At 42.6% G+C, this 24,451-nt stretch overlaps 2 protein-coding genes across 2 annotated transcripts; one reads left to right on the forward strand and one right to left on the reverse strand.

Annotated features, from left to right (window-relative positions):
• Positions 1–1,814: 1,814 nt before the first annotated feature.
• On the forward strand, positions 1,815–11,631 carry LOC118791049 (protein cornichon homolog 2-like). Its single transcript, XM_036548277.1, has 6 exons — positions 1,815–2,113; positions 4,584–4,652; positions 4,983–5,030; positions 6,071–6,183; positions 8,608–8,751; positions 10,721–11,631. Exons 1-6 carry the CDS (start codon positions 2,033–2,035, stop codon positions 10,746–10,748), a joined length of 483 nt encoding a protein of 160 aa, XP_036404170.1. The 5' UTR covers positions 1,815–2,032; the 3' UTR covers positions 10,749–11,631.
• Positions 11,632–21,010: 9,379 nt separating this feature from the next.
• On the reverse strand, positions 21,011–24,069 carry LOC118791132. The gene is made up of 2 exons (XM_036548405.1): positions 23,985–24,069; positions 21,011–21,912 (listed from the first exon to the last, which is right to left on the reverse strand). The coding sequence occupies exons 1-2, from the start codon at positions 24,067–24,069 to the stop codon at positions 21,011–21,013; spliced, it is 987 nt and encodes a 328-aa protein (XP_036404298.1).
• Positions 24,070–24,451: the final 382 nt, after the last annotated feature.

Consider the following 24,451-nt stretch of genomic DNA (forward strand, 5'->3'; position numbering starts at 1 on the left):
AATGAGGGAGCAACACCAGCGCAAAGAGCAAGCCAGGGCAGGAGAAGGAAGCAGAGATCGACACAAAGCAGGGAAGCCAGTGAGAAGAGGCTCAGCTGCAGAGATCCCCCGGCCTCCTCGGCGCTCCTCTAGGGAACGAGGGAATACAGCAAAGCAAAAGAGGAAACAGTGGGGGGGGATAGTGTTTATGAGATTGAGAATAGGAGAGAGGGAGAGAAAGGGACTGTTGAATGCACTAGAACGGCACTTGAAAAACAACATTTGAAGAGACAGCGGGGGACGGAGAGGAAAGGGGACGGGGGAAGGGTACGCACGTTGCGTGGTCCATCCTCATCTCTTTCCCCCCATCACCCTGTTCTTTCAAGGGAGGGAGAGAGGGAGCCAAAAAGGGAGAGAGGTAGGGAGGGAGGGAGAAACAGGAGGATGGGGAGAGCTATCAGGAGGGGAGTGGACTGACAGCAATTTCCAGAGGACGGAGATGTATTTCCTCCGATAGGAGATCAAACAAATCCAAAAAAGAACAAAAAACTACAGAAAACTTTTATTTTTGAAGGACGCCTCACTGTTTGACCCTCTGCCCCCCACAGCTACGTGCTGACAGGCAAGAGAACAGAGGGTTTTGATGGAGGCAACTCACTCGGAGGGAAAGAGGGAGAATTTCTGTAGAATGGTTTCACACGCAGTAAATAGTGACAGGAGAGAAAGGTTGCTGACAGGGACAGACAAAGGCAGACTATACCGCAGGAAACAGGTATATTCATATTGATATTCAAATTGTTTATTATAATTGTCCATCATCCATCATCTTCACCATCTCCATCACACTCTTATGCTGAGGAATGGCATAACCATATGGCAGAGAAGTTACTTGATGACGTACCGTATTACTAATCTCTAAAAATCACAATAAACTGGCACCAGAAAATACCATATGATTCCATACCATACCACACAATTGCATTTATAAGACAATAAGACTGTACTGATTGACCATACCTGTATTCATGTTTAAACTCATATCATTTAAGAATACCCTTCCCTTGTGAATATTACTGATTTTACCTGCACTTCTTTTGCCATAATTTTGTACATTTGTTTTATTGTTATTCTTAGCTTTCATAAAAATCACCAGTAATGTCTCATCATCATTATTGCTTCTAACCTCTTTGCTGCCATATTTGTAAAATCATTATTAACTATAATAATAATATCATGATATTTTATTTTATGTGCATCAGACAATGCCAGTGCCCAGTCTGTAATCTGTAACAAGTGTATACCAAAAATTATTTATATTGTTATGACTTACGGCAGAATTTACAGTTGCTGTTATTATCAATTGTTATTGTTATCAGTGTGTTATTATTATCATTGACTTCTGTCAAGTAATGTAAATCTAAATGCAATTGTGTGTACTGTGAAAACTAAAATATTATCAAAAGCTGTTTCACACACACAGCTTTGTCACTTCAATTTGACAGTTCCCCTTTTCTCATTTTCCTCTGGTGCACAAAAGCATCACCATTGCTGTGTCAGTGTGTCAGTAAATCAGTGTGTTAGTGTTCAGAGGCACAGCGTGTTTGTACACGCTGTGTACTGCGTAGGATTTAGAGAGGCAAAAGGCAAGGCTAGAGCAGGAAGGAGAACAGACAGGGAGTGAGAGGGAGCCGGGAGTGAGAAGTTGAGTGTAAAGAGACAGAAGTTAAGGAAACAGAGCTCATTTGTTCTCTACCTACCAATACACTGAAGAGCAGAGAGAGACATAAGAACTGAAGGGATATACAAACACACACGCACACACATGTGTGTGCACACACGTATGCTAGACCAGGAGGAAAAACAACAAGACTGCACAACAGTAAGGGAAAGGAAAGGGAATCCGCTCAAGAGAAGAACACGGACGGGCACAGAGAGGAGGAAAGAGGAGAAGTAGCAGAAAGCGACCTGAAAGGAAGGACAGAGTGAGCAAGAGAGGAGGGAAGAAGGGCCCCCCTCTCGTCCCAGCAGCACCGTGAGGCTGGCTGGCACAGCAATGGCGTTCACCTTTGCTGCTTTCTGCTACATGCTGACACTCGTGCTGTGTGCTGCTCTCATCTTCTTCATTATCTGGCACGTAAGTAGCTTTTACATACCTGTTACATTTTATACTCATGTCATACACGTATGAGTAGCTATTACAAACCTACTACATTACATACTTATGTCACACACATGAGTAGCTATTATATGCCTATTAAAGTATACACCTACCTGAGACACATGTGAATTGCAGTAACATATGTATTACTTTACATATTTATTTCATACACATACACAAACACTTAAGAATTCGCTAAACACATAGGTTATTCACACAACTGAGTTACCTAAATCACAAATCAGTCAAAACAGGGGCATTTGGGACAGCATAAAGCAACGACTGCTACATCTAAACTCAGTATTCTTCCAAGAACCCTAGACTACATTTGATTCAATTTCAGGGTTAACAAGTCAGCACTAGATCCTCATCTAAAAGAGAGCAATACCAATTTTGTATTCAGATTTTGGCTTGGCTGAAATACTGAAAAGCTGTCATAGATAAAGCACAGTATTCATTTGGACTCCCACAGTGTGATGCCAAATGATATGACACGAAAGGGAAGTGGGTTCAAGGCCCAGCCCAGCTTTTGAAATCCCCTGGCCTCTCCCTCTCATCACAGTGCTGGTGGAGAGCAAACAGACATGTGGACTGACAGAACGTTGACACTGCATTATTCTTGGATCTCTCACACTATCCACACATATGTGTGAGTCACTGTTTAACAGCTGTGCATTCACGTATGCATGTGAGTCAGTGTTTAACAGCTGCGTGTACATGTTTGTATCTGAATCACTTTTTAAAAGCTGTGCATGCAGGTATGTATGTAGGTTACTGTTCAACAGCTATGCATACACATGCCAGCAATACATGTACTGCATGTGTGTAAGTCACTGTTTTCTGCACCCCAGCTATATATGTACTGAATGTGTTTGAGCCTCTTTTCCACATGCTAGCTATACATGTACTATACAGTATGTGTTTGAGTCACGTGCATAATGAAGCCAGTTGCCAAGCACCTGCGGACAAAATTATGAATGAAGTTCCCACATGCGTCTCCAGAGGAGGCAGGGCAGGGGTGAGTGTAGCGCTCGTTACACTAGGGTAGAGGGGTGGTCGTTAAGTTCAGCCCTTGGTTGGTATGAACATGTGGCAGCTGTGGACTTCGTCAGCATGGCCGTGGAGTGCCGGCAGCTACCATTTCCCCCCTCTTTATTACGCAATTGAAGCCATTATTTCAATGGGAAATTACCTTGCACTCTCAGCTGCTGACTGAAGCAGCTGCTCTCCTCACAGACTCTACAGGCCCACTGCTGTGTCAAAAAGAAGTTATACTCACATGTAAACATACAAAGCTCTGTATGTTTACTTGTGAAGATCTAATATATATTAGTATGATTACATGTATTTTTTTTACTTCGAGAGTAAACTTGCAATAAGTCAATAGTCTATCAGGTTCAGAGAATTATTCTGCCAAATGTTTTCAAAAGGTAACTCTGTGTTGTAAATTAGTTATTTTGTATAAGTAAATCAACACAAATGTGTGTGCAGTATGTAACCAGATGTAATTTTAACCTACAATTAGTGTGCTGACCATATGCAGTCATTCTGGGTATTGTAGTCGGGGTTGTATTTGTGTGTGTGTGTGTGTGTGTGTGTGCACAACTGTGTGTGTAAATTTGTATTTATGACATTACTGGACCATGCACAGGCGATGTACTGTACATGAAAGTCTTGGCTGGAGTGATACTGCATGCGAGTCAGTCAGCGTGCGACTGTATGTGCGCATCCATTTCAGTAACCAACCGTGTGATTGAAAATGCTTATCAAAACATAATTGCGCTCCCACACCCCCGTCCCTCAGCCAAGCACTCTCCCTCTCTATCTCTGAAGCTTTCATCCAATGGGATTGGCTGTTCACTTCACTGGTAACCATGGTACCCGCTTAAGTGCTCATCCGGTTACTATGGCAACTGCATCTGTTTACAACGAAGAGAAGAGAGAGAGAAAAAGAGAGAGAGAGGGAGAGAAAGAGAGAGAGTACATTTATGTGATTATGTGGAACTGTAAAACTGTAAATGTGTGTCTGGGGAAAATGTTTTTGATAATATTTTTGCTTTACTTTATGTTAATTGTTTGGTAATGTTTAACTCAAACTGGCATGCCAACAAAGCACTGTGAGGGAGAGATAGGGAGGGAGGGTGAGACAGACATAGAGCGAGAAAGCAGGAGAGAAAGGAAATAGAAGGTGGAGGGACGTAGACTGGAAAAAGAGTGTAAAATCAACAGGAGGGATCAAGGGATGGAGTCAGAGGAACAGAACAGTCAGAGGATAGAGAGCAAAAATTGCATGTGATACAGAAAGATGGTTAGAGAGAGGGAACAGGCCAGTAAAGTAACAGAGGGTGGATGGACAGGAGGAGAAAAAGCAGCAAGTGGCCTGTCCCCCTTCCCACCTGTCCCAGGCTCCAGCAGTAACCAACCATGAAACTCTCTTCTCCCATAGATCATTGCATTCGACGATCTCCGCCAAGACTTCAAGAACCCCATTGACCAGTGCAATCCAACCCGAGCAGTAAGGCTGTCCCACCTGAGGATCTAGATCCTTCCCTGACATGCACGCCCATTGGCAACCAAGCAAAAATTACTTTCATCTCAACACACATGTGGCATTCATTTTTTAAATATTTTCATTACAAAATTATAGAACTGTAATATCAACATATGTGATGATGTGCATTTTGAATATCACATATGTGGAATTAGCAATAACTGATATATTTGATTCTATATTGTGTGCAAAATCTTCATAGATATGTGTATATACAGTAATCATTCCACATACTGATGTGATATCTCTGAAGACTTTCTCCCTTCCTGTCTTATATCCTTATTTTTTCTTTAGAGGGAAAGAATACGGAATATCGAAAGGATCTGTAACTTGCTGCGGACTGTGAGTGTCTATCTTTATTTATGCATGTGTTCTTGTGTCTCTTTCTGACTCTGTGTGTGCATGTGTGTCTGTTTGTGTGAGTGTGTGTGTGTCTATCATTGATTTAGAGAGCGAATATGAGGGAAGTAATACAGGGAGGGTGAACAGAAAATCTGTAACTTGCTGCTCATTGCACGTGCGTGCATGCGTGCGTGCGTGTGTGTGTGTGTGTGTGTGTGTGTGTGTGTGTGTGTGCGTGTGCACGTGTGTCCATGTGTGTGTCTGCATCTTTCATTGATACAGAAATAAATAAATCAGGAAAAGAGACTCCCTTACAATTCTCTCACAGTTGCCATTTACTGGCATCTGTGACACAAAAAACAGACAGATGTGGAGGGGGGGTGGGAAAAGGGGAAAATTAGAGAGTCAGGAGGAAACGAGAGCTGACAACTCTTTCCTCCGTCTGCATCTATTTCAAGGGCTGTGACGGATTGATTCACATTCACCAGCCTCCTGCACCTGTTCTTACACCCCCTTCACCCTCCCTGTCAGAAGTGATTGGTTCATTTGCATGGCCAGAGCACTACAATTAGACACGGCAGTTGCGTTAGGATTCAGTTTAATTCAAATCAATTCAACTCAGTTCAATTAAATTCAATACAATTAAGTTCAATTCAACTTAACTCAGTTCAATTCACTTCAGTTCAGTTAAGTTCAACTCAAATGAGCCTTACTGGCATGACAGAGAATTTCTGTGTCACTAAAGCGTTTGTATTCAATCAATAATGGGCACTAATAGAACAAATGCACACAGAAAAAGTACAATGTTCACTTCCTAATATTTTAGTAAAGGTAGTGTCATGAGTGTGTGTACTGCAGCAATTGTCAAATTTGTGTGTTGTGTGCTCATTGTAATTGTATGGGATTGTTTATCTGTGTGCATGCATGCAATGGCCAGTAACTTTGTGGGTGTGTGTGTGTTGTGGGGAGGTGTATTTGCAGTGTGTTCAGAGACCATGTCTGTTGCACGTACAATAACTTAGTGCCTGTGCTGTCCCCAGCTGGTGGTGCCGGAGTACTGCATCCATGGGCTGTTCTGCCTAATGTTTATGTGCGCCGCGGAGTGGGTCACTCTGGGACTCAACATTCCACTGCTTTTGTACCACCTCTGGAGGTACTGAACACTAAGCTTTCACCATCTAACATGAACACTTTCCCAACACTCTAGCAGTCTCCCAACACAACACTATAAGCAGTGTGCGAAGTACCCAGTGGCAATTGGGGGGGTCCCCCCTACCCCCCCCTGCCTGCCAACATTTAGGTTTCAAAATACAGGGGGGGGGGGGGGGGGTGTATAGCAAATAAATAAGTAAATGAATAATTGTATGTAGTGTGTGGATTATGCGTGTAGATTGTGTTTCATAGACAATCTGGCAACTTGGGTAATGTCAGTCAAACGGTCAAACAAACACTTATGGATTAGTGTATGACAATTATTCATAATAAAGTTTGCCATGGAAATTATGGGAGTTTCCCGGGAGAAACAACAAAACAGGTTTACCGGATTACTCGACAATGCTTTGTGAAACAAAGCAAAAGGGTACGTTCTGCTGTGTATTTTGATATGCGGTACATTGTGAAGCGATAGGGGCTTCGTGACCTATTCAACTGAGAAGCAGGAGTGTGAAAATGGGTGAAGAAATTAGTAAAGATATTACTTTGCAGAAGTTTGATTTGTCTTCATAGCATGATTACTTTGGTATGAACAAATATGTAACTACCATCATTACAAAGCTCCGGTTCTGCTCTTTCTTGTGATATGTGTTACATATCAATGCAATGACGAGTTTATGAGTTATTCAAACAAGTGTAGTGTGTCAATCCTTCTGTGTGAGGTCCTGCTTGTGTTGTTCTTGTCTTCCTGTCTGTCAGTGTGGGTGTGTTATTTGTTTGGGGTTTTTTTGCACACATGCGCGTTTGTTTTTGTCTTCAGCCCATCACCCCACCTCCTGTCCGCCTATCTGCCCTGCTGCCACACCCACCACCTGAAGCCCATCCTGCTCACCTGTTCCCTGTCATCTCATCATCAGTCTGTGTATTTTTACCCCTCTATCTGCTCTGTTTCTCTGCCAGTTCGTCACAGTGTTCCAGTCCGTTTCGTTCCTGCCTGTTTGTCTTTAGCTCGCTCTGGTTTTTTGACTTCTGCCTGTTTTGTTGGATTTTGACCCTTGCCTAGTGTTTTGGATTTTCTGCTCATGGATTCTCTGGTTTTGACTTGGACTGTTTTGATACTACAATTTTTGGATTTTCCTCCATAAACGCCTGGTTTGTCATCCTAGTCTGCGCCTGGGTCCTTCTACCTGAAAGCCTGACAGTTATGGGTATGGGGATGGACGCAGGGCTGTATGCAGATTGTAACTGTAATTAAATTTGATGTAAATTCAAAATTATTTTTCTTGCTAACACTTTGTCACATAGACAAGCAACTAGCATCGTTAGCGATGAATACTTTGTGAGCAATTCAACTGAGAAGAAGGGATGTGAATTTGGACGCAGGCTGCGTCTGTCGGGCTTTAAGGGTTAAAAGACATTTTTAGTGACAATTGCAAGTGACAATTTTTTTAAAGATTTTTCCAGAGACCCCCCCCCCCCCCCCCCCAAAAAAAAATTTTGCTGTTTAGGCTTTCAGGGGGTCACAAGAGACGCCGCGACTATAGGCTCTCTGAAGGTGCTCAGCAACACTGCAATTGTTAATGTTAATGTTTCCTTCCCATCACTGTGCATTAATGTTGAGCAACTATTCACAGGCAAGTACAGGTTTCAGTCAATGTAAGCATCGAGTGCAACAGTCAATATGTCTCTGTTTGACGCAAATACTTTAAACCCCTTTGGAAACGTCTGTGCCAGGAAGCACTAATATTGATCATTAATCCTTCACAAACATACCATTCCCAGCCTTGATGTAGCCTTAGTTTATAATTTCAGCAATTTTCTGAAAACAGTTTGAGTTTAATAAGCATGAACTTCACACACTATATCCAAACTTTTGGAGCTGTACATAGTTTATAAGGTATTATCTACTGTACTCCTGAATGCAGCATTGTATTTCTGTTATATTGCTGAAACCTCCACCAGGGCCCAGCACAACCTCTGCGTCACTTCAATGCCTGCAGACAGGCTGGAATATGGAAAGCTGAGCACCTGTTTGTAAATATCAAATTCACATAATATCACACTCTGTAATGAACAGGTCCAACCTCTCTTCACGTGCATGCATTTGCCTTCCCAACTGCATCCCCCTCATCTTTGCACCCCATGGTGTCCCTAAATACTCACCAGTTTAATTTTTTTTTCTCCAGTCATAACCCCTGCTCTGTATCTTGTTTTCTCTTGATTTAGTTAAACTCATATTGCAGCATTGATATGAATTGCAGTTCAACACATATTCATAAAGCTCTTTTTCCAGTTCTTTATAAAGCAGTCATTCTGTCCTACTGTTTCTTCTTTTTTCTTTCTCTCTACCTCTCCCCCCTCTGTCATTTTCTTTCCTCTACTTTTTTCCTCTCTCTCTCTCTCACTCTTTCTGTTCCTCTCCCAGGTACTTTCACCGGCCAGCTGATGGTTCTGAGGTGATGTATGACCCAGTCAGTATCATGAATGCAGACATCCTCAGCTACTGTCAAAAAGAATCCTGGTGCAAGCTGGGCTTCTATTTGCTCTCCTTCTTCTATTACCTGTATAGGTGAGTGTCAGCTCTGCTGCAGAACAGGCTGGTCTCTATGGCTTTGTCAAACTCAGTGTCATGATTTTTTTAAAGCAAATTTATAGCAAATTCTATTATTATCCATCTATTACTGTGTGCCTGTATACAGTAGAACCATGTATGAAATATATACATGTATATACATCAAAGATATAGCTATGGGCTTGTGTTTTCACATTGTCTGATTCACAGCAGAATCCCACAGACTTCAACAAACACTCCTTCCTGTGTCCTTAATGGCTGTAGAGTCAGTGATTGTAGTGCTTCAAAACAACTAGCTCATTAATGATGATAAGCTCTGCGAAAGAGTGCCGATGATGGACAGACTAGACAGATCCCCTTTAAGAACCTAGACATTTAACAATTAAATAGAGCAATAATTTAATTTATTATTTAATATTTAATTTAACAATTAAATATTAAAGATAAACATGTTTTTATTCTAAGACGAGGTGAAATAATATAATTCTTCTACTCCGCCCCTTTGCAAAACCAAACTATAAAACCAACATTTGAAATATGATCTTTCATTGGTTTCATTGGTCTCGGTTAGTTATTTCCATTCATCATGTCGGGGCTGAAATACATGTCACAGTCATGTGTAAGTAGGAAAATTTTGAGACGACAAGGACACCCTCTTTAAAATAGGGCTACGACTGTCCCTCTCGGATTTGTCACGATAATCGGCAAAATGTGTCACGCGCACGCTGAGCTTGTAGCCTACCACGGTTTAACACCTAAAATGGTGTAGTGTGTAACGAGTGACGATAACTGTTATTCTGTGCGCTTTAAGAGCTGTGAGTGGATATCAAGCAGTCTTGAAATTCGCAGTGATTCTTGTTCTCAGCAGGGTTTCACGAGAAGTCAGGGACTACCAGCAAAAAGATCATGTCTGTATGCTGCAAATAGCGGTGAGAAAACCGTGTCATATTAAGATAAAATGCAATCGAGGTAGCGCCACGTCGCTGTGTACATGAAGAATATGTCAAAAAAAGCAATCACCCACTAAATACATGAATTAGGTTGCTTCTTACGTTAAGGAGTAGTTGGGATCCGAATAAAGCGCAGCAAACACAAGTGAGCGCATAATTGATTTAAACTCCCTGCAGCGAGTCAGTCACTTTTATGATCTCAACATGGGCTCCCAAAGCATGTTGCGGGGGCTGTGCTTTATCCATGTATATGCATATGGGGATGTTCTCAGTCCACATGACTCCAGGGGAAATTGCCAGGGATCCTTTCAACTGTGCACCTCTCTGCCTCCAGTCCCCAGCACGCATAGCTAGGGTGTTCAAATGCAGAAAGAGGCGGAGACAGCGACATGGGGCTTGAATGAAGCTTCGATTGACGGAACGACGAAAGATTCAAATTAGCTTGCTTAATTGCTTATAAAAAATACTTTTTTCCTTTGTTTATTTCTACAAAAGTAAACAAACAAACAACACATTCACTCATAAAATTGGTCTTGAATTATACCCAAATCTGTGGCAAGAGATTGAGGGTTTATTTAATCCACTCACGAACATATAGCCCTGTAAACAGAAAGAAATTGTCAAGTAGCTTGACAGAAACAGCTGTTGACTTTGTGTCTCCTGGAGTTCCAGCAAGTGCTTCATGGCCTCATAGGGCAGCCTCACTGAAGAGTGGGTGGCGCTGTATGGCTCTTGTGCATAGTGGTGGCATGATCAGTACAACTGTGAAAGACTCGTTCTGTGTCTTTTAAAAAATTAAGCCATGTAATGGACACGGAGGCTGATCCTTGCAACTCCACAGGGACCTTAATTCAACAGTCACTTGTTAAATACCTCAGGTATGCTTCAAGCATGTATTGTCAATGCCTTCTGTACAAGATTAACAAGTAGCACCAACACAAGAGGAGCTTTCTGTGCAGCTGCTGCCTAAGTCTCACCTTCTGTATGTGTTTTTGTGTCTGCCTGGTCTCCCTCAGTATGGTCTACACTTTGGTGAGCTTCTAAAAGTGGAAGTGGGGCAACGACTGGAAAATGGTGAAAAAGAAGAGGAGGTGGGCAGTGCTCTCTCTTCCTACTCTTCTTCCCCCATCACCCCGTTGCAGGACACCCCTTGCCCCCTGTTTACACCCCTTCACTCACCAGGAATTCACACAGATAAAAACACCTGAGGAAATGTACATGGTGACTAATGAGAACTGTGGTGATGTAGAGGGCTGGAACTCTGACAAGCTTAGGGACACTGCCACAGAGAGAGAGAGAAAAGAAGGAGAGAAGCACAAGGAGGGGGGAGAGATGGAGAGCAAGGAGACCACAGCAGCTGAGGAGAGGGACAACAACTGAAAGATAGGGGGTGCAACAGGAGAGCAGTGCCATGACTGAAAATGTACACCGTACCCCTCTACCCCCCTGCCCCATCCTGCCACCCCAGTTGATGAATTTGACCAGACAGAAGACAATGAGACTTAGCGTTCATTTTCCCAGGCTGGCATTGCCATGCTGCCCATCACAAGAACGGCACTCTCGTGTGTCGGCACACACACGGGTATTGATGTGTCACTGCCATTCCAGCCAGACTCTACCAAACTACCAACCTGAATGTGTGAGCCATGTGCTTGGATGAGTCTTTACTCTCACCCTTGCTCCAGAGAACCTTGAGTGATAAAGGGACCCTCAAAAGCCTGCCAGATTAGGGAGGGATGCACCAGAGTAACACATGACCAGGAAAATGAGGCTTCACCCATTCAAACCGGGGCAGGGCTGCTATGTGCCATCCCTTTTTGGCTCCAGACAGAACTAATCACAATATTTGGCGACCCACAACAAAACATTTTGACAGCTTAAACTAGGGATGGGCAAATCTGAACTTTTTTCTGAGATCTCTTGTAAGACGAGCGGATTCCATGGCCATTTTAGCTGCTGAACACTAATCCCTAAAATATATTCTTGAACTGGTTCAGTGGACTGAACGGTGGCTAAAAGTTGACTTTTTTCGGGAAATTTCTTTACAAATTTACCACTGTTCCTTGTAATACATCTTTTTATAGGTTTTTCAGGTTGCTAAATTCAAAAATAAAGGCATTAGAACAATTCAAGCACGTCTGTTACCTGAAATGTGTAAAAAGTGGGTAATTTCACCATTATTACAGCGTGAACATGCTACAGAAAAGCAGGATTTGCAACAAAATTGTCACATTGTCAGTGCATTCATCAATAGATTGTCAATATCACTTGTGATATTGTCCTCTGGCTTCAAAGCATTTCTTATGGAAGTTCAAAGTTCCTCCATACTGAATTTCCCCATCTTGAACTTTCCCTCTGCTGTTTTGACATGTCTCATTTGTCGAATGTCTGGGGCAATTGTTAGTCTTAAATTTCAGCTAAAAGCTGTTTCTCACTAAGTTTAGACAAATCATCCAAATTGTTTGGTGTCATGGGACCACCACAACTCTCCAGAACAGTCAATGTTTTGTTAGCTTTCTTCTTCTTCAGATCTTCCTTCTTTTGTAGTGCCAATTTCTTTGCAGAACGTAGTGTGGCAAGAAAGTCCACCTCTAGCTTTTGTACTTGCTTGACCTCATCCGAACACCTTGCCCATTTCCATTAATACATTACATTACATTACATTACATTATTGGCATTTAGCAGACACTCTTATCCAGAGCGACCTACACAGGTTACAGGTATTTACAATGTTATCCATTTATACAGCTGGATATTTACTGAGGCAATTGTGGGTTAGGTACCTTGCCCAAGGGTACAGCAGCACTGTCCCAGTGGGGATCGAACTGGCAACCTTTAAGTTACAAGTCCTACTCCTTAACCATTTTCAGCTGGCTTGGATTCAAAATCAGAATCTACCAGTAGTGCATTGCTTACAACACCATTCTTTCTAGAATGTGTTTGGACGGACATACTACCACCACTGGCTTTGATCTGATGGTCGAGCTTAGAAAATTCACACTCGCAACCCAAATTTGTTAATTTCATTGTTTTCTTCTTGATGGCAATATGAATGCTCCAATTGCTTTGATTCCTTGCAAAGATATATTGCAAGCCTTGTTGGTAAATTTCAAAGGAAATTTCCCAAAAAAAAGTATGAATTTTTGGCGGCCATTTGCAGTCCACTGAACCAGTTCAAAAAATCATTTTAGGGCAAAAATCTTGATGGATTCGCGTTCAGTAGCCAAAATGACCATAAAAACCACTTGTCTTGAAAAAGGTTCAGATTTGCCCACCCCTACTTAAATAGTGCAACTACTGTTAGGAGACAGGTGTAACAGTACATTTTAAAATAGTGGTAGACCAGTGTATTGGTTTCTTTACAAACTATACAGTTGCATATCAAAGTATCTCTCAGAAAAAAACACATGTAATGAGCATCAGCTCCTTCATCTAGATTTATTTGTAAAGGTATACTTAAATATTTAAGCCATTAGGTAACTAGTAACGCAACTAAACCAAATCACTGAAGCAGGCCCAACACCAGGAGAAAATATGGAGGGGTACAATTGCAATCCACAGGGGAGCACAAAAATTCATATTTTCAAAAAAGCATAATAAATACTATGTAGAAATCAGGATATAAGGAGACAAATGGGGGTGTACTGAGGTCCATCTGGGGGTGCAATGCTCCCCTAAGCACTCCCATAGTTCCGGGCCGCACTGAAGACCAGTGCTTTGAGCTACGACCTAAAGACTTGTGACCTCAACTGAAAAATTTTACAGATGTGTAAATACACAATACATGCTGCTTGGCTTGTAAGAGGACTCAGAAAAAAGATACATAGGTGTAAATAAGCTGAGCTGACTGCAGATTGGCACCATATATTGAATAGAACTTGCACAGATTATTTATTGAAACATTTTATTGAAACATTCTGAGAAGACACATGGTTTAAACCATTTACCAGACCTTTTATCTGGCACCTTAGGCCAAGAACTTCTGGAATGCAGATGCGGCTCAGCTGCTTGCTAAAGAGGGGGACATTGTAACAAATATGTAAACGGGATAAAACATTGCACTGATGTCCACTGATGATACGATGGCATAACCAATCCCACTCCGTGTTGACGAGCCATTCTTACCATGCCCTGTCTGGTCTCTGAGTGATGACTCATGATGAAAACTGTGAGAGATGAAGCACAGACCCTGAGATCCCAGTCCTGTGGGACAATCCAACCTCTGCAGTGAGGCATTTTAACACAGCTTTAAGAATGTAAACACAGCAAGGAAAGTCTTGAAAAACTGGTTCTGCTGGATGAAGATTTGGATAATGGTACCGGAGCAGGTGGAAAAACCCCCAATGCTATGGCCAAGACAGTGTTAGGAGGAAGTGTTCGCAGGCAGAGAAATGGGAGTTTCTCTGTATTGTGATGGGGACACGCAGGGAATGGACGGCTAAAATAGGCATAAAGAACTAGGTTTCAATGCAACAGTCATTCAGATGGAGGGCATCTACATTTGTTCAGCAATTTAATAGTCAACTGTTTACAGAATATGTTAGGACTTAAGAGAGATTCAGCACAAAGAGAGGAGAAGATCCTGTCCTGCTATTAGATGCCTCTTTGTGTTCATTCTCTATGTACAAAAGCCTGTTCACAAGTACACAGACAACCATAGACAACCAGTGATTTGATTTGGGTGGAGATTGATTCAAAGTGCTTGGTGGCTGGGCCTTAACTTTCAATAAGATATTTAAGACAATGCTAAGTGTTGCTTTAGAGTTACACAAGTGAAAGGGAGAAAAAATGCTGTGCAAATTTCAGATGTTCTGAATACAGGTTTTTGCATTTCCTGCAACAACAATCAACTTTATGCATTTGATTTGGGGATTGTGTTATGTTTTATATAATTGTTTACGAGTTGTGTACTGATGATGAACTGTTACTGCTGTTTCTTAATCTTCACTTACCTGTGACCTTTTTCATTCATGTAAACATGGTATATGCTCCAAGTTATCCATGTCAAGAGTGTCTTCTATAGGTCTAATAATGATAATAATTTAGACATTATAATTATGTTGTGTTATTACTATTATCATTATTGGTAATATTAATATTAATAATAGCATTACCCATGATTACGCAATCTTAAAAATATTAATGAAAGTGAAGGCCCCATCCCTTTATCTAAGCTGATCACCCCTATCTGAAGTTGACAGTGCACTGTGTGAAACTACTGTAGCTGTACTGGAGTGGGAGTGAGAGCTCAGACAGAACCAGGTAAGCTGGCTTTCCTCAAATAACAAACGGAAACCTTTAGTAGGAGTCTGTCAGTCTGATTCCTTGTGCTATTTTACTGCCAGCCAAATGTTTCCTGTTCCTGTGCTGAGAGCCACCTGTGTGTGTTATAGTGTGGGTATTTACCCCCTTCCTCCAACAAAAAACTCTTCAGGTGTGAGGTCGCACACAATTCTACAATATGAACCAATCACAGACAATCCTGAAAGCACAAAAAAGGGAGGGGGGAACTCCCTTATTTTATTCAATTGTAATGAATTATAATATGAATTATGAATGAATGCGTTCATTATAAAATTGTATTGAATGAAACACATAATATATATATATATATATATATATATATATATATATATATATATGTATATATATATATATATATATATATATATATATATATATATATATATATATGTAGTTTAATCTAAAATTATTTGTAATGGTCTTTTATATTATCTCAAACAGCACTATATGCTACCATCATTGTTGTCACATTAGATTGTACTTGAACTTGAGAGGATATTGAAATCCAATAGAATGTGATACAATATATACAAGATGCTATATCATATAGGCCTTCATATTCTAATAAAATAGCCAAATATGTGACAAATAATGTAATGTTGATGTCTTTGTTTCCACTGTGTGTTCTGTGTGTGAAAGAATGCTGCACTAACCTGGTTCACCTGTGTCTGCCTTTTGTGCATCAGTTGTCACGGAGCAACCAATTCTGCAAACAGCGTTTTAGAACATGCATCAAGTGCATTAGCTAAAATAGCATTGTTTTGAGTGAAGACAGCAGTGCCTTCAGTTTCAGTGGTGTGAGAAACCATTTAAACTGCTGGCTGATACACTCTGAAACAGACAAAAAGGGAGAGTTATGCTGTACCCTCTGAAATGAGGTTCTGGGGAGTCTTGCTTTTTGTGTGGTCTCTTCTGTAGCAGAACTGAATTGAACTGAGACAGCGAGGGACATCACAGAGCTGTGGAAGAGGGAGTCGGAAGACAGAAAACAGGCAACATACATATGATCCATTATTCCAACGAAGGGTAGCGGGGTTGGATTCAGTGGCAACCAAACGTTAATGATAGTGCACAAGACAGAGGGGGGAGGGGGGAGGGAAGGTGCAAAAAGGAAGGTGAGATGGAGAGAGACACAGAGCAAGCAAGAGAGGGACAGTGGGAGGTGGGACTGGAGAGACAAATGGGCAGAGAATGGGAACCCTATCAGAAGGAGCACAGGGAGAGAAGGTATGGGAGAACACAGGGTGAAGGAGGACAACGCAGTAAAAGAGTATGCCAGTGAGAGATAAAGCGAGAGAGGGCAAGAGATAAAGGAAATGGAGAGAGAGGGAGGGAGAGGATGGGAGAGAGATGGAGGAGACGTAGAAAGGTAGAGGCACAACGACACAGACTGGTTTTCATTTCATTTCCATGGTCACCATGGTAACTGAACAGTGTCAGCATCCTACTCTCTCAGCACTCATTCTCAAATTCATGATCAAATTCAAATCCAATTGTATACCCAAATGCATATCACAAACAGACTTCTTCAGCTATTCATTCATCTGCAATGAAATGGAACACACTGACTCATAAAATAATGAAAACAGAATAGGCAAACATATTTCCTCCATATTACCAACTAAACAGTATCCCATATCTTTTCTCACACAAAAAAACTCTATCTCACACACACACACACACACTCAAACATACACACACACAAACACACACACACACACATTCTTTGTTGCTCTCTCACACACGCACTCTCTTTCTTGCTATCACAAGCACACACACACACTCTCTCTTTCTCTCTCCCTCTCCCCCCCACACACATACATACACGCACACACACAAAACAACACACACATACATTTCTTTGGCTCCCTCTAGGTTTACGAAACTCTACGCTGCAAGCTCTGTTCTGAGCTCTGTTCTCTTCTTTTTTCCCTACCCTCCCCTCCTTTCTCTCTCCACTCCCCTCCTCTCTCTTTCTTTTTTCCCACTCCTATCACCCCTCTACTCTCCTTCCCTTTTTCCTAAAGCTCTCCTGCTTTTCACTTTTCTCCCTTCCTCTCACTCTCTTGCTATCTCCACATGGTGGCGTTGCCATGGAAACTGCTTAAAATTGATACATTTCTGCCAGAAGTAAAAGACACACACACACACACACACACACATTTTTTCTGCAATGACTTTTCACTATTGCCTCAGCACAGTCAAATTATTGCTCTGCTCCAAATGTACAGTTCTAACAATCCCTAGCCCAGCACTAACACAATGTTGTCTTGACAAAGATTTTCTCTAACTAAAACACAGAAACACACACATGAACAGGGTTGTATGTTGTTTTTACCCTGCTCATTCTAAAATGTGCAAAAGTTCACTTGTCGTCTTAGGCACTCGTGGTCACATTTAGAACCCCAGTAATGTTACTCACACTCATCCAAACTGTGCCAGCGCACTAGGTCTCTACATGTTTATGGTTGGATGGTTAGATGTCACATACATGACGTGACTGACTCCTCGTTAGGGTGATGGAGTGACCCACCAGATCCCCACTCATTGCCAGAGTCTCAGTGCCCCAATGTTCCTTACATTACTGACAGCTCACTCTAGGCACAGGGGAGGGATAAAAAGCACTGTTTCCATCAAACCCTAAGATAACACCACTTCTCCAGTTTCAGCTCCATTTGACTTCCTGAGAATTTCACACCTCAGCTCCCTCACAGCAGAGGCAGCATTCTCTAAGGCGTGATATATATAACACATGGTAATTTACCTGTCAGTCACATTAAATCTGCGCACTCTTTCCACATTGAATATTCTTCTAACAGCTGGGGATGAAATAATTAACATACATAATGTTATCAATAATTTTAGCCTATTATTTAAAACAGTGTGTCATATATTATGTCCTTCCTGATATGCATAAGAGGGCTTCAGCAAAGGAGGCTTTCTTCAAGTGTTGTCATTAGAGGTCAAAGCTGTGTGTGTGTGTGCAATGTGTATGTGTGTGTGAGAGAATGTGCATTTGAGAGTGTACAAATGAGTGTATAATGTTTGTGTGTGTTTATGCAAGGAGAGAAATGCATGTATGTGTGTGTGATTTTTATGAATGAGTTTATAATTTGTATGTGTATTTGTGTGCCTGCATATGCATGTATGAGAAGAGGAAGATCAAGCAAGTATGTGTTTATGTTTGTGTGTGCGCATCCATGTGCGTGCATGTGTGTGTAAATGTGTGTGTTCAAGAGAGAGAAAGCATTTGTGAGTGTACGTGCGCATGGGTGAGTAAAAAAGAGAAAGTGTATGTTTGTGTGTGTGTGTGTCAGAGAGTCAGACAGGGAGGAAGCATATGAATCTTGCTGATCAGACAAACCTGTCACGCATACATGCTTTCACAGTCCTTGCTCCTATCTACATAACACACTGAAATACATACACATGACATGCACATAATGACAGGCAGACATTGATGACACACTGACTAGAGAGACCAGCCAGCAAAGCTTGAGGTGTGGAGAGAGAGTGTGAGAAATATTACAACTCAGAGCACCCTCACCAGTACACACATCGCTCTACTTTATGCTTTTCACTCCACTCACACACACACAAACACACACACACACACACACACACACACACACACACACACACACACACACACAAACACACTAACACACAGGAGCATAGACACACACACACACACACACACACACACACACACACACACACAAACACACACACATAAACACACACACACATGCTGTGACACAAAATGTACTTTCCCCACTGGTGGCTCCACCCCCTCCCCACTTCACACCTTGCCTTTCCAGTGGAAACACCGAACAGCATTTGGGATCATCAGTCCCTCATAAAAGGGAGCCCTTTTACCTGTACTGTATGTGGGAGTGAGGAAGATTTGCTGTTGTGGGCAAGTGTGTAAAGTGTGTGGTGTGTAAAACATAACATCTACATTAGTGTTTGACTTTGTTTGGAAGAGAACCTGGACTGTGTTTTGACCAGTGTTTAGACTGGACCTACCCTACCTGGATACCTGATTTTTTTGTCTTTTTTTCCCTCATTAAAGTGTTTGCACTGTGGGAGCTATATTTGCTGTGGTCCGGGATGATATTATCGCACACATGTAGGCACTTTGAGGCTCAGCCTCTCATTGTGTTACAACGCACAAACACACAGGAGCATGTTCACACACACACACACACACACACACACATACATACGCATACACAAAAACGTGCTCACATAAACTGAACTAAAATTAATTGAACGTTGATTCAATTTGCCCCTCAGTATGTCAGAAGAATCCCTTATCTCCCATAAACCCATATTCATGAGGACCAGCTCATCTTGCTCTTACAGGAAAAGGTGAATGCAGGTCACACACCCCTCGGATGTTGAGCTCCAAACCTGTGAAATTGATAAAAAAAAATTGTAGATCAATCCCATACTCCCTTCCTGCAATTCCAACTAGGCTTTAAAAGATCTTCCTCTTTTTTTTGCAGCTTCTGCACCTCAACACACCCCAGATGACTTGGGTCATAGCTTTCTAATGCTGTAGTACTTTTTGGTTCATAGCGGCATCAAAAGAGGCCAGGCGAAACATTACATGCTTTATGTTTCAACTCATTGGGGTCTCCCATCGCCTCCTGTAAAATATCAGCTACATTCTTGTCACACTAAAGTTATGCAAGTGCCTGTGTTGCCGTGGCATAAAATGGTGAGGATCTGTGCACATATCCCTGTAGAGCTGCCCGCAGAGCTCTCACTCGAATACACCAACGACGGAAGTGCCTGGGTGGCGAAGGATGGCATGCTGTCTTACCTTTGGCGGTTTGGGGACAAAATTCATTGAATATAACTGCTTTTAATACATCTGACTCCAAATTTTGTAATTGTTAACGCATTTTAATCTAGTAACCGAATCACTCAAATGCCTTTCTGCTAACCACTAAGACAGAATGCATATATATGCAACCGAGGGACTGTAGCCTCTGGTCTCGCGTAGTGTTGCTCTATACAGGTTTCAGTCTTTCATAGAGATGCATACATGCCTGTGGCCTGAGCTCGACAAAAAATGGCGATAGTTGTGTAGGCGAGGGACTATGGAGTATACCAATAGCATAATGATTCTATAAGCGCGTACATAGCAGTTATCTTACCGTACAGTGATTAGCTGCAGCAAGTAAGATGAGCATTGAGTTACGATAAATGAATTTATTTGTTACAATGTATGATCTTCCAAAATAATGAACAGTAGGCAATGTGATGGAAAAACAGAGTACAACAGAGAAGCAAAGGATAATGAACAGGCTATACGCAAAAATGCGCAGGAGGTCTTGTTAACGAGTCTCCCCGACCTATATCAGTTTCTCCCCTATATACCTGAACATCAAATGTGGTATCTGGACTTCGGTGCCATGACCAAACATGATAAGCTCTGAAACAACAGTGTAGTCATGATTCAGCAATTATAAATACTGCAAATCTTGCAATAACCAGGGGGGTACGAAGGGGTGCTAGCGAGGGAGGAATGCAAAGATAAGTGCATTCTTCACTGTTCACTTTTGTGCCTCATGTTACAATCTTTATCATGGACCCATCGTACCTCCCTGCTACATACATCATTGTCATGCGTGTGAAATAAGCTTTCAAATGACACCAAATATGACTATGTTGCACATGCGAATGACCATATTCAATACTTCTGACAAGAGATGTCCTTAGTGTGGCTGTGCTGTAGGTTGCCTGGCAGCAGACAGAGTCCAGAGTCCAGGATGCAGCTGCCCTTAGCGTGACCTGCTGACCAGAGATTAGCATCAAGGGTTGGACTGCCGTTTCCCCCCTGCTTGAGTTGCCTAATAGTCATATTTGGTGGGTGTTGCATGGTAACTGAGGTATCCAGATAACTATTGCACCCTCCTGACCTCCTGCAAGCCCAGAGGTAAACACTTGCATTCCTTTGGGGGGTTTTGCAGTAGATGTGGTCCTGTAAATTACCCTACAGTTTCCCCCCTCTGTGCTGCTGAAGTGTTCAGGGCTGATCGCAGGGAGGTGATGAGGTGCTTGAAGTAGCAACATTGGACAACTGTGATGGGGAGGACAAGCAGGCTGGCGATGACGCGCCCCCGGAAGATCCAGTCCCACCATGTGTATACATACTGGGCGGAGCGGGTGGAGGCGCTAGTCAGGATTCTGCTTGTTTGCTTGGCCAGGTTGACTTCCACCTGTGCTTGGTTACGGTGGTAACTGATTTCCTGGACCATCTGCTGAACCAGTTCCATGATGTCGGCAACAGCTCGCGTGCTTGCCTCGTAAAAAGTGTCCGAGGAGGACCACGGAGAGATGTCTGCATCCATCGGTACTCGTCCCAGGATGTTTAGCTGCCCCATGGTGAAGTCCTCTGTTACCTCTAAACAAAAAGTATGGTTTGCAGGGCAGGAGAGGTCCCCATAACTGAAAGCGGTTATCTCACTGATGATGCACCACTGAGTGTGTGACACCTGTATGGCATCCTCAAAACCATGGAAAGATTGCACATTTATCAATTTGGTGTCATTTAAAGACACAGGTTGCAATGTATTGCACGTACAAATGATGTAGCTGGAAATTTCATGACAGCAAGGCCGTGTTGTGAATAGTACATTGTTGTTTCTTATTGTCATGTATGATGTGATATGGTCCCACTTGATTACCTGGTCTTTGACTACTACTCCCAAAGAGCGTACCGTAGTGGCATTATGGAAAATTTGGTCTGGGTGTATACGGGGGAAACTGGCGTAGAACCCAATACAACCTTCACATTCATTTCCACTGTACATCATAACGGTAGTTAATAATTCTGAATAGTAATTAAACAAGAAGGAAGTGTAATTGACATGTGTGCTGTTGTGTGGACCTACACTATATGGACAAAAGTATTTGGCCACACCTGTTAATTATTGAATTCAGGTGTTTTAATCAGACCCGTTGCCACAGGTGTATAAAGTCAAGCACCTAGCCATGCAGTCTCCATGTGCAAACATTTGTGATACAAAATGGGTCGTTCTGAAGAGCTCAGTGACTTCAAGTGTGGTACTGTGATAGGATGCCACCTTTGCAATAAGACAGTTCGTGAAATTTCATCCCTGCTGGATATTCCACGATCAACTGTAAGTGATATTATTAGAAAGTGGAAGCGTTTAGGAACAACAGCAACTCAGCCACGAAGCGGAAGACCACGTAAAATCACAGAGCAGGGTAAACGACTGCTAAGGCGCATGGTGCGTAAAAGTCGCCAACGATTCCATAGCTGAAGAGTTCCGAACTTCTACTGGCATTAATGTAAGCACAAAAACTGTGCAGCGGGAGCTTCATGGAATGGGTTTCCATGGCCGAGCAGCTGCATGCAAGCCTCACATCACCAAGTCCAATGCCAAGCGTCGGATGGAGTGGTGTAAAGCACACTGACACTGGACTGTGGAGCAGTGGAAAGGTGTTCTGTGGAGTGGTGAATCACGCTTCTCTGTTTGGCAGTCAGATGGGCGAGTCTGGGTTTGGCGGATGCCGGGAGAATGTTACCTGCCTGACTGCATTGTGCCAACTGTGAAGTTTGGTGTAGGAGGGATAAAGGCCCCTTATCTCCAGTGAAGGGCATCTTAATGCTTCAGCATACCAAGACATTTTGGACAATGCTATGCTTCCAACTTTGTGGCAACAGTTTGGGGAAGGCCCTTTTCTATTCCAACATAACTGTGCCCCAGTGCACAAAGCAAGGACTATAAAGACATGGTTTGATGAGTGCAGTGCGGAAGAACTTGACTGGCCTGCACAGAGCCCTGACCTCAACCCCATCCAGGGATGAACTGGAACAGAGATTGTGAGCCAGGCCTTCTCGTCCAACATCAGTGCCTGACCTCATAAATGCTCTACAGAATGAATGGGCACAAATTCCGACAGAAACACTCCAAAATCTTGTGGAAAGCCTTCCAAGAAGAGTGGAAGCTGTTATAGCTGCAAAAGGGGGACCAACTCCATATTAAAGTATATGTATTTGAATACAGTCCCTGTTGGTGTAATGGTCAGGTGTCCGAACACTTTTGTCCATATAGTGTATGTGAGTACACTTGTATAATGCTGGGGACAGATCCTTTGTGTTGTAACACTTTTTAGGATCTGTGCCGTTGTTAGGTTGAGAATAAAAGATGTCAAGAGTGCCAGTGTTCTCATGTGGTTCTCCTTTTAACTGAAACCACATGGTGTGATTGTTGTATCCGTACTTGTCGTAATGTGTATATCCTGTGTCAGTCCGAGTGGGAAGATGGGTGGAGCCTGACCTGCAGCAAATTTGTGTGGCGCAGTTTTGCTCTGGTGCTACACCAGGGAGCCATGTAACTAACTGTTTAGGGGTTATTGTGACAGGGTTGACAGTGGATGGCTCCTTGAAATATTTCCACACCCATCTTCCACATCTGAGGTTATGGAGTAAGTCGCTGTCTCAATTCGATGCAGGAGGGTCCAGACACCTTTCTGGTGTCAGGGGCCCAAGGTATGTCAATGGTTAGCCTGCAATGAGACAGCAATGAAAATTATGAATTTACGTAACTGGACTGTGGAAAAGCTTGCACTGTGCCATATGATACCACCTTAACTTGCATTTCGCTTTGACAGCTAAACAGCTGTTGCATACAGCTTTTACCTCATACGGACCATGCCAGTGTGGGGCAAATGCATTTTCTTTCACAACGATTTTGACCAAGACTAAGTCTCCTTCTGTAAACATAGTCTCAGCCACTGGGTTGTGAAGAGCATCATTGTGCTGGAGGTCAAGTGGGGCAGCTTGGATGGCACTGACAGGCTGTGAGTCACCCGTGCTATGTTGCCAGGGTTTAGCATGTAGCGCTCACACTTTGACTACAGAGAGGGGATTACTGCGTCATTGCATTTGTTTCCATATTGACGTGATTGTATCATAATGTTTAATAGGTTTACCTGCAGCAGTGAGAACCTCGCGCAGCTGCCACTGTGCCACGAAGTCGTGCACAACACCGAATACGTAGTGGCTGTCTGTGTACATGCATAGCGATTCAGTGTGGGCTTTTAGAGCTTCCAGCAATGCGACAAGTTCAGCTTCTTGAGTGGACATGGGTGACGGTTGCTTAAAAAGCAGTTGTCTCGCAATGCTAGTGTTAGCAGGCTGTGGGGAGTACCGCTCGGTCACCTTTCGACCTACGGTCACAGTACCTCACATGCTGGCTCAGGTCTTGCCATCCAACACTCATTGAAACCCATACAGACGCGCACTCGTCTTTTTGTCATTCACTCATCCCTCCATCCTCCCATTGACTTCAATTCATTTTTCAAGGTCTTACCGCTCAGTCACCTTTCAACCTACGGTCACAGTACCTCATGTGCTGCCTCAGGTCATTCCACCCAACTCTCATTGAAACGCATACTGA

The sequence above is a fragment of the Megalops cyprinoides genome, chromosome 16 (assembly GCF_013368585.1).
Source record: "Megalops cyprinoides isolate fMegCyp1 chromosome 16, fMegCyp1.pri, whole genome shotgun sequence".
In the NCBI taxonomy this organism is placed as follows: Eukaryota; Metazoa; Chordata; class Actinopteri; order Elopiformes; family Megalopidae; genus Megalops; species Megalops cyprinoides.